General features: G+C 33.6%; 1 protein-coding gene across 2 annotated transcripts; it reads right to left on the bottom strand.

The window, feature by feature from the left end:
- Positions 1-4,714: 4,714 nt before the first annotated feature.
- Positions 4,715-6,778, bottom strand: LOC109221242 (UPF0587 protein CG4646-like). 2 transcript variants are annotated; one of them, XM_019385700.1, is made up of 4 exons: positions 6,676-6,778; positions 5,327-5,386; positions 5,047-5,214; positions 4,715-4,967 (listed from the first exon to the last, which is right to left on the bottom strand). In XM_019385700.1, the coding sequence occupies exons 1-4, from the start codon at positions 6,691-6,693 to the stop codon at positions 4,902-4,904; spliced, it is 312 nt and encodes a 103-aa protein (XP_019241245.1). In that variant the 5' UTR covers positions 6,694-6,778; the 3' UTR covers positions 4,715-4,901. The 2 variants fall into 2 exon arrangements, with proteins under 2 accessions (XP_019241245.1, XP_019241247.1); XM_019385702.1 differs by lacking the exon at positions 5,327-5,386.
- Positions 6,779-11,761: the final 4,983 nt, after the last annotated feature.

Here is an 11,761-nt window from a genome sequence, read left to right as displayed (position 1 = left end):
AGTACACAAATAGCCCGTTTGGCCAAGCTGCAAAAATCAGCTTATTTTGAGAAGTGTTTTTTCAAAAGTGCTTTTCTTAAAAGTAATTTTGGTGAGAAGCAGTTTGTGTTTAGCTAATTAGTTTGAAAAACACTTCTGAGCAGCAATTAGTGTTTGGCCAAGCTTTAAAAAACTGCTTTTAAGTGTATTTTTCTCAAAAGTGCTTCTCAAAAAAGTGCTTTTGGAGAGAAGCTACTTTTTTCCGCTTCTCCAATTCTGCTTCTCCTCAAAAACACTTTTTTTCCTTCCAAAAGCTTGGCCAAACACCTCAATTTTTGGCCAAAAGTGCTTTTGGCAAAAAAAAAAAAATACTTTTGGCCAAAAAGAAGCTTGGCCAAACAGGCTAAAAGTAACCTAGTTATGTCTGAATTAACATCTCCTATGGTCAAGTCAAAGGACCATTCTGCCCTCACTCCTGATCATGCCATGTGTCACCCAATCAAACCATTCATATTACACTCACAATTGCAATTACATTCCAGCTGGGGTAGCATCGGATAGATATTCAAACCATTCATATTACACTCACAATTGCAATTACATTCCAACTGGTGTAGCATCGGATACATATTCAAACCATTCATATTACACTCACAATTGCAATTACATTCCAGCTGGTGTAGCGTCGGATAGATATGGAATAGTCTAGAACTTTATTATCTGTAATTAGCCGTCTTTTACATTTGTATATATTTCTTATGCATAGGACAAATTCTGTTATAATAGTACAAATGACAGAAGAACACGTATATGCACAGTACATAGGAAATTTTGTAGTATAAGAAAGGGTATTCTGTATAGACTAAGGCAAATAATACAATATTCCAATCAAGGATTGGATTTCAAAATCTTTCAATTTCTTCAATATCCAACCAATAGAATTTTTTGTTATGTGAAAAAAATCATCTAAGAAATTAAAGTAAAGTGTTAGAACAAATGTTACGAGAAACAGTTCCTCTTTTTATTATGTCAAAATAAGCATAGAAAAGTAATTAGCTAAAAATAAATCAAAGCATATATACGGTCTCTATTTCTGATGAGATCTTGCCTTGCGAGCCAACTCCTTCACTTTGTTTTCCTTATCTTTCATCATTAGCTCTTTCATAAGCTTTGACCGCATTGCAACTTCTTCTCTGGCTTTCTCTTCTGCAACATACAGAGCCTCCGAAACCTCCTGAAATTCCGCAGCAACACTCTTATCAAGATACGACATGATGCAAATAGGGAATAATGGATACTCCACCTTTGTTTGGATTTATATAATGATAACGGAGTACTAATCCTAAAAGGAATGGAGTTGTACAAAGGAAAGGATTCTACAACGATTGAGATCCTAACATCGTTCCTATATATATATATATATATATATATATAAGGAAAAGTTCTTTACACCCTTTTTTTTATTCTTCTCCCTTCCTTTTTTGGATTTATATAATGTTTACGAGACTAATCCTATATGGAATGGAATCCTACAATACAATTATTGGGATCCTAAAAAATTTCCGGAAAAGTTCTTTCCACCGCTCCTTTTCTATTTGCAAAACAATTTAAGATGAGGGACAAAATATGGCTTAATTGAATAAGTGATTCATATAACTCCTCTCTTTGTTTGCCAAAGTTAGAGGCTATAAGTGACAAAGCAATATAAATTATAAACGTAAAAGTAATTAAAATAATTGAATAATAAGTTGGCAAGAAGTATTCCAACCAGATTAATATTTGTATTCCAACGTCAAATCCACATATTTTGAAATGTTTAAAGAAACAAATTTCTCAAAAAAAAAAAAAAAAAAAAAAAAATTCTTTAAAAATATTCACAGCTCACCGTACCACTTTTTAAAATTTGAAAATTTGCTTCATTTCCGGAAAAGGTAAGGAATTCTTTTCGAGTCATCTTTTATATATGCAAAAGTTATATGACTTGTACAGTTTTTTTTAACTTTGGAAAATAATTAATTTCATGTCTAGAAAACGTAAGTATTGAATTCCATAGTTGTGACCAACTCCAACTAGGAATGGGAGGTTGTAGTTTTGATATAAACCCTTGTGGTTCACATCATACTGTAAAGCCGGCCCCTTATACAAGCCTGCAATTTCCAAGAAGAAAAATTTGAGGTTCAAGTTGTGCTTAAAATTATGGCGGAAACAATAGGCGATGGAGAGGACAGAATATCAGAATTGCCTGTACACATAATTCATGACATCTTACGAGTCGGATTAGGGTTGGTATATACGACGGACCAAAAGAAGAAGCTCGAACTTGCGTCTTGTCTAAGACATGGAATTCAATTTGGAGAACGCGACCTAATGTGATCATTCACTCCAGCCAGCGCAGTTTCTACAAGAATTTGGAGAATTTCGTTAAATTTGGAGAGATTGGAGCTAACTTGGTGTAGAGAAGTGAAAATCGGCGCTCCAAATCTTAAGAAATTTGCATTTGTTGGTGTGCCATTGCATAAGTACCCGAAGACACTTGAGCCAGAACCGATGCCATGCACAATTGATATTTTAGATGGTAAGTCTTTAAAAACTCTCCGTTTGGAAGCTACCACGATGACGGACCAGGAGTTTAATTTGAATATCAATTATCTAAATTCTCAGCCCTTGAATTTTTGGAACTCAAAGGATGCTATGTAATGAAAAATATGAAAATTGTAAGTGAAAAACTGGAGAAATTCGACTTGTGCGATCATAGGGGGAATCTGGAGCAACTCAACATGGTGGCTCCAAATCTGATTGAGTTCAATTTTTCAAGTGGCAAAACATGCATGCCATTCTCAACTATGGATCCTTCTAGCCTAGAACGAGCCAATATCAATTTTTATGCCAAGTCATGTGATTCTTACGACACAAGTTTGTATAATAATCTTCTACACTTCATTCAAAAGTTCAACTATTCTAATGGCCTAATATTAGTAATTCGTTGCGAGGAGGTAACTTTTTCTTCCTTCATTTTTATTGAACATATTCTCCCTTAATTTGTCCTATTTTTGTTGTCGTTTTTGCTCAAAACACGTCCATTAGAAAAATATTAAGCACAAGATATAATTAACTACTAGTTACTGTATTACACCCTCATTTACTTCATAGTGGACAGTTCTTCTATTGAAATAATAGTAAATTTGATTTCTTTTGACCTCTCTAATATAAGGGGTTAATTAATTTTTTTTTTTTTTTGTTGATTTCTCAAAAAGCCACAATTATTTTGGGATACTTTATTTAAGCTAATTAAAATGATACTTACTAGTTGTTTTGCGACGGGGGGAGTACTATTCTGATTTACGCATTGCGCTACTTGTTTAATTTGGATTTTGGGCTTTAATATGCAGGAATTTCTTATTTATGAAGATTCAAGAGAAATTATGATTCCACCGGCGCAAAAACTAGAGCTACTCATCAAGAATCCTTCAATGCGTCTTCCGTCATTTGTAAATGGTATAATGTCATATTAGCCCAAGAATGTATCCGTAGTGCATGATATTAGCAGCAATATACTCCAGGTATAAATATAGTATGTTAAATCTCAAAACGCCAATTTTTAAGTGTTCATTTTTTTCATGCAATTTGCTATTCTCATATCATAGTCGCTAAGGCGCATGTACAAACCAAAAATGCTACGTACAAAATTGCATGACTTTCTCATAATCATGGGAATTTGGACAAAAGATGTTAAAGCAAATAATTTTGAATCACATTTTTCACTAAACTAAGAGCTTCTTACCTATAATTTTGGAATAACAGGTCTTCCATGAGTCAGAAGCAGTACGGAAGGCTAAAAGAAGTCACTAATCACAAAGGCGTAGGTGATGAGAATGGAGGGGCGTCTAGTTTCTGCACTTGGGTCTCTAATTGAGCGGATTACTACTTTTAGTTTTAAATGGGTGTAAACTCCTTTCCTCTAGATCTCTAATCTATCTTTTACATAATAATAATAATAATAGCTGCATTTTGAGTTGTATATGGAATTCTCAAATGAATCCATTGCCCCAATATTTGACCAAATATAGTATATGAGTTTCTACGTGTGCATACTCTTAGTCCTTTTTGCGAGATAACAAGTGTTTTAACTTAATCCTGAGTAATACACGTTTCAGTTGGTGCATTTGGTTACAAAAATAGGAAGAAATAATCCATATATATATATATATTGTTGTCGTCAAATCAAAGCAAAATCATAAACTTGCTAGCTCAAGTCTCTATATTTGCAGGGCAAGTCTACAAGAACACAACACCTTAGTAGGTAGTAGGTGTTTGGACAATATTGGCTAAAGTTGAAAAAAAAATTGTATTTGAAAAGGAGTATTGAAAGTTGAAATTGAGTTTTGCACATGAATTTGAAAAAAATGTTAATATATTTAGTGACTAAAAACTATTGTTATATTAGTTGAAATACTTTTTAAATAATAATATCAGCTTCTACTTTTTTATCTCATGTTATTGAAATATTTTCAGGTTTGGATTAACCTAACAATATGCAACTTGGTTAACAACTATTTTTCACATACAGCAAAAGATTAACATAAAAATAAATATTGATATTTAATCATAATTAATAAAAACTATTTATGCAATATAATACTAAATCATACTAATAATAGAAAAGGTCAACCTAATTTGATTAATTAGAGTGATAAGTTCAACCATTCAAAACAACAAAAGAGAATATATCACCCCATTTATGTGTTGTTCCACTTTAACACATTACCAGCAAATCTACTAAAACAGCAATAATACTATTACAATTATAAAAATAACTAAAATAGTGCTCATTAAAAACTAAAATTACAAAAATCTACTTATCCTTCATCTGCACGAACCTTCCTTCAATCTTTGTCACAGAAGTAATACAGCTACCAAATTCTTCAGCAGATCCCACAAAATTTCCAATTGACAAAGTTAGCACCAACAAGCCGAGGCGGATCATCATCCTATGCAAAGGTCACAATTGTTAGAACAAAAATTAGTTGTAGAAAAAACTAAATTAAATTATAGGAGTAAATTAATTACAGTTTCAATCATCCAGCCTCCATTGAAGTTATATTCTTCGGGAACAAGTCCATGACACTCAAACACCATTAGACGTGCCCAAACCTTCCTTTCAGCGTGTAAAGCTGTAAAAGCAGTGCCAGAACCGGGAATCAACCTCACAGACCCTTCCCGGGAACAAAGCTTGCACTGCATTTATATATGTGCAAAGAAAAAAATTATGTTAATGGCAAACAACTTAAAAATGATAAATAACTTATTTCTTCAACTTGAGGTTAAAAATCTTTCTCTTATACTTCACCATCTCGTTCAGATAAGCACACTGCTCTCCAGTCATGTTTCCACAATTCTCACATCTCATCTAAGCGTAGATTAGCAAACAAAAGAAAAAAAATGGTAAGACAAAGTAATCTCTGTTGAATTCTTACCAAGTATAAGAAAAAGAAATAGATAAAGGAAGAGATTAAAACAGAGAATAAACCATTAAATATCCGTAGGAAGACAAATAAACAGAGAAAAGAAAAAATGGTAAGAGAAGTATTTTCATGTATAAGAAAAATAAATAGATAGAAGAAGAAGTTAAAGCAGAGAACAAACCACTACTGAATATTCTTAGGAAGAAAAATAGACTGAAGAAAACAAAAATGGCAACAAAGCATTTTCCTCTGCTAAATCCTTACTATAAGAAAAAGAAACAGCCAGAGGAAGAAGATAAAGCATAGAATAAACCACTAAATATTTTCAGAAAGAAAAAATAGAAAGAGTAAAAAAAATGGTAAGACAAGTATTTTTTTCTGCTGATTTCTTACTATGTATAAAAAAAATAAATAGATAGAAGAAGAAGTTAAAGTAGATAACAAACCGCTACTGAATATTCGCAAGAAGAAAAATAGACAAAAGAAAACAAAAATGGCAAGGCAACATTTTCCTCTGCTAAATCCTTACTATAAGAAAAAGAAACAGCCAGAGGAAGAAGATAAAGCATAGAATAAACCACTAAAAAATTTTAGAAAGAAAAAATAGGAAGAGTAAAAAAAATGGTGAGACAAGTATTTTTTTCTGCTGATTTCTTACTATGGATAAGAAAAATAAATAGATAGAAGAAGAAGTTAACGCAGATAACAAACCACTACTGAATATTCGTTAGAAGAAAAATAGATAGACGAAAACAAAAATGGCAAGACAAGCATTTTCCTCTGCTAAATCCTTACTATAAGAAAATTAAAAGAAATTGCCAGAGGAAGAAGATAAAGCATAGAATAAACCACTAAATATTTTTAGAAAGAAAAATAGATAGAGTAAAAAAAAATGGTAAGACAAGTATTCTTTACTGCTGATTTCTTACTGTGTATAAGAAAAAAAAATAGATAGAAGAAGAAGTTAAAGCAGATAACAAACCGTTACTGAATATTCATAAGAAGAAAAATAGATAGAGGAAAACAAAAATGGCAAGGCAAGCATTTTTCTCTGCTAAATCCTTACTATAAGAAAAAGAAACAGCCAGAGGAAGAAGATAAAGTAGAGAATAAACCACTAAATATTTTTTGGAAGAAAAATAGAAAGATTAAAAAAAAATGGTAAGACTAATATTTTCCAATGATATTTCTTACTATGTATTAGTAAAAGAAATAAATAGAGGATAGAGCTTACCTTGAAGAAGTAACCCATCTCTGAAGTGATTTGTGTATAGATGAAGATGAGATGAAGAAGAAGATGAACTGAAGAAGATAGCTCACATGCAGAAGAGAGAATAGAACACAGACTTAGCATAGAAGAAGAATTTTTAATTCTGTTATTCATTTGTGGGTGTATACATGTATTTATACTAAATACATAAATGTGTATTTGTAACTAATTAACTAAGTACTCTAACAGCTATTAAGTCGTTAATAACTGACTAAGGTAAAAAGACCATTCTGCCCTTGTACTATCATTTAACACTCCCCCTCAAACTAGGTGGTGAAAAAATATTGATCACACCTAGTTTGGACTTCAAATATTCATGTTGTACTTTGGTTAACCCCTTTGTAAGGATATCAGCAGGTTGATCTGTGGTTGCAATATATTTTGTGATGACAAGTCCTTGTTGAATTCTTTCTCTTATGAAGTGACAATCAATTTCAATATGCTTGGTTCTTTCATGGTAGACTGGGTTTGCAGCTATTTGAATAGCTGCCTTACTGTCACTGTAGATATTGATAGGTAACTATGGCTTTGTATCAACTTCTGTTATTAAGCCATATAGCCAGATAAGTTCAGCTACTGTTGTGGCTAAACTTCTGTATTCTGCTTCTGCAGAGCTTCGAGATACAGTCGTTTGTTTCTTAGACTTCCATGACACCAATGAATCACCAACTTTAATCAAGAAACCTATAACTGATTTTCTGGTTAGAGGACATGCAGCCCAATCTGCATCACAATAGGCTGTGATGGTGTTGTTTTGAGAGTTTGACAACAAGATCCCTTGACCTGGCTGATTTTTCACATATCTTACTATTCTTAAGGCAGCTTCCATGTGTGATTTTTTTGGTTGTTGAAGAAATTGACTAAGTGTTTGAACTCCAAATGCTATGTCTAGTCTTGTTACAGTCAAGTATAGTAGTTTTCCTATTAGTCTTTGATAGGAAGTTTGATCAACTAACCTATCTTCTTTCTCTGAGCCTTCTACCTTACCAATGTGATCATCATATTGTTTGGAGGTTAGTTTGATGTTGACATCAATTGGAGTTATTGCTGGTTTGGCTGCAGCTAATTCAGCTTCTGAAATTAACTCCAAAGCATATTTTCTCTGGTGCATAGTTATTCCTTGATTGGATCTAGCAAATTCAATTCCCAGGAAGTATTTCAGCTCTCCCAGGTCTTTCATTTTGAATGCATTGTGCAGTAGATTCGTTGTTTCCTCAATCAAATGCAGACTGTCACCTGTGATTAACATATCATCTACATACACTAGGATTATGGTAGTACCTTCAGTTGTTTTCCTGATGAATAGAGAGTGATCATGCTGACTTTGTTTGAATTTGAAACTCAGTAATGCTTCACACAGTTTTGCATTCCATTGTCTAGGTGCTTGTTTGAGCCCATATAGGGATTTAACAAGTCTACACACATTGTTCTCCCCCTGACTTTTAAATCCATGTGGTAGTTCCATATAAATTTCATCAAATAAGTCCCCCTGTAGAAAAGCATTATATACATCCATCTGATGTATATGCCATTTCCTTGAAGCTGCTAAGGCAAGAATAGTCCTGACTGTGACCATTTTCACCACCGGTGAAAATGTCTCTTGATAATCAATACCTTCCTTTTGACTATAGCCTTTGGCTACTAGTCTAGCTTTGAATCTTTCAATTTCCCCTGAAGCTTTGTATTTGATTTTGTAAATCCACTTGCATCCTATAGGCTCTTTTCCTTCTGGTAGAGTTACAATATTCCAGGTATGATTATTCTCAAGAGCTTTTATCTCTTCATTCATTGCTTGTATCCATCTAGGATCCAAAATTGCTTCAGAATAGTTAGCTGGTTGAGTAACTGATGAAGTTGTAGCTAAATAGGACTGATATTTAGAGGAGAGATGATCGTAGTTAATATACTTTTTTAGAGCATATGGTACATCTTTATGGATATTGAGGGAAACAAAATCCTTCATCCAGACTGGAGGATGTTTGTCTCTGTTGGATTTTCTAACTTCAAGCAACGACTGATTTTGTATCTCAGTAGTGTCAACTGGCATTTGTGAAGTACTAGTATCAAAATGAGTAGGCTCTGAGCAGAAATCTATTTCTGCATTTTCTGTAGCTGCATCTGTGTAGTTTTCTTCTGAGTTGTGTTGTATAATTGTGTCACTATATTCTGTGTTGTCATCTTCATTATTATTTGTAGCTGTTGTTCTATTCTGATATAACATTGTAGAATCATGTAGTTGTATTTCCAAGCTTGGTGTTGTATCAATAAATATTTGATGGCACTTGTTATCCTTCTTTATGAAAGGAAATACATCTTCTCTAAATGTGACATCTCTGCTTGTGAAGAATGTTTTAGCAGTAGGATCATATAGAATGTATCCTTTTTGAACTTCTGAGTATCCCATGTGTATAGATACCTTAGCTCTAGGCATTAGCTTATCATGTTCTTGTACAATTTTGGCAAAGCACAAACATCCCAGTACTCTAAGATGCAAAATGGAAGGCTTACTTTTATGTAGTCTTTCAAAAGGAGATATATTCTCAATGACAGCACTGGGCATTCTGTTTATTAGATAAATAACAGCTAATACACAATGACCCCAAAATTTGATTGGTATTTGAGCTTGAAATCTGATAGCTCTTGTGACTTCTAATATGTGTCTGTGTTTCCTCTCAGCTACCCCATTCTGCTGAGGGGTATATACACATGTTCTTTGATGTATAACTCCCAACTCTTTGAATAGTTGTTCACACACAGAGTTCACAAATTCTGAACCATTATCAGTTCTTATTGTCTTCACTGTTACATCAAATTGAGTTCTAACATATTTGAAGAAATGTTGAATTGAGACACATGCATCAGACTTTTGCTTTAGTAAAAATACCCAAGTCATTCTTGAAAAATCATCTACAATAGTCAAAAAAAACTTGTTTCCATCAAATGTAGCAAGTCTATATGGTCCCCGACAAGTCTACTTGTATTAGATCAAAACATCTACTACTCTGAATACTACTTGTAGGAAATGGTAATCTAGTTTGTTTTGCACAAGGACATACTGTGCATTTGTTTATTCTATTTCTGATAGTATCACTATCTATATGAAGTAATTTTCTAAGAATCTGAGTAGACACATGACCAAATCTTCTATGCCAGAGTATCACATCTGATTGTTTAACCTCAGTTGCATCATTTGCTTTTGTAGTTAGAGCAACCATCCTGTTCCTTTCAGCTGTATTAGAATATAGAAGATATAAGCCACCATCCTCTTTACCAATCTCCTTCACCTTCCCAGTGAAGAGTTCCTGAAATATACAAAAATCAGGAAAAAATGCTGCTAAGCATTGCAATTCTTTGGTTAGCTTAGACACTGATAATAGATTGTACTTGAATTGAGGAACATAGAACACATTTGTTATTGTGCTATTTTCTAATATAGAACTTGCTCCTGTATGTGTAACAGTTGTAATATTACCATTTGGTAGCAATATTTTCTTTGGATTGTTTGTTTTAAGTACTGTTTTTTCATCTAGTAAGGTTTTGTCAGACACCATATGATTTGTAGCTCCTGTATACATAATCCGCTGACTGAGGCAATTAGAAGCTAATAGAGCTGTTTCCATACCTGTCATATTAGCTGCTGGAGTAGAACTTGATACATTGGTTTTGTTTAACATTTGCAAAATCTGTTCATACTGTGTCTTTGTGAGAACATAGTTCTCAAGCCCTGTATTCTCCATATTCAGACTAGAGCTTTGATTTGGAGTAGTATTCCCATTTTTCACTTGGTCCTGCACATTTGTATTCTGCCCATACTTGAATACAGGAGGTTGTTGATCATTTGAGTGATCAACCTCTATCATTAAATTCACATTGTAGGCTGCATTTGTACCAATATTTCCTTTTCTTTTGTTCTTAAAATCTGCTGGATATCTCACAATCTTATAGCAATTTTCTTTACTATGCCCCTTCATTTTACAGAAATCACAATACACATTATAATTCCTTCTAAATCTTTGATTCTAATTCTGATTTCCTCCAGCTTTTGAATACATGGCAATCTCATAGTTTTCTACTTGACTTGCAGGATTAGACCCCAAAATTCCTGAAGTTGCAGCAACAGACTTTTGTCCCTCATCACTTACAATTAATGCATAAGCTTGATTAACTGTGGGAATAGGACTTCTCATCAAGATTTGACTCCTTTCTTGAGAGTATGAATCATTCAACCCATCAAGAATTGATATAACTTCAACTTCTGCAAATACACTACAAATTCTCTCGACTTTGGGCAGTCACAGCCAGGTGCTGGCACCAAAGCCTCAAATTCTTCCCACAAGTCCTTTAACCTTGAAAAATAGACTGATACAGAAGCTGTACCTTGTGACAATGTAGCAATTTCCTTATGCAGATTGTAGGTTCTTGACCCATCCACCTTGTTGTATCTTTCCGAAAGATCCTCCCAAACCAGTTGAGCACTTGATGCATACATAATTCCTCCAAGCAATCCTTTTGCCACTGAATTCATAATTCAAGACAACACAATTGCATTAACTCTTTCCCAATGATTCCACATCGATTCTGGGAAGTTCTCTTTCTTGTATGTACCATCGACCATACCCAACTTGTTTCTTCCTAGCAGTGCTACTCGCATGGATCTAAACCAGATGGAATAATTCTCAATTCCAGTCAATTGAATGAAATTATTTGAATACCACTTACATCTGCAGGAGATTGAAAAAGTGGATGATTATAGTCAATCCCAGTTGCTTGATTTGCTTGATTTCCAGCACTTTGATTCAATTGTTCACCACCAATTTGTACTCGTGGTGTCTGACCCAATTGCCCATTTGGAATCGCCATTTTCTTGCAGATTCAATTGCTTAAGAACTTGCTACTTGCAATTCTTCACAGAGAAAACAAGAACAAACAGAAATTGAGTAGAAAATGAGATTAGGATCGAATAGAAGCTAAGTATTTGAGCTTCTTGTTCTGATACCATGAAGTGATTTGTGTATAGATGAAGATGAGATGAAGAAGAAGATGAACTGAA

Source organism: Nicotiana attenuata, unplaced genomic scaffold, assembly GCF_001879085.1.
Source record: "Nicotiana attenuata strain UT unplaced genomic scaffold, NIATTr2, whole genome shotgun sequence".
Taxonomy (NCBI): domain Eukaryota; kingdom Viridiplantae; phylum Streptophyta; class Magnoliopsida; order Solanales; family Solanaceae; genus Nicotiana; species Nicotiana attenuata.
The sequence above is the reverse complement of the archived record's forward strand: the minus strand, read 5'-3'. Positions and strand labels throughout refer to the sequence as shown.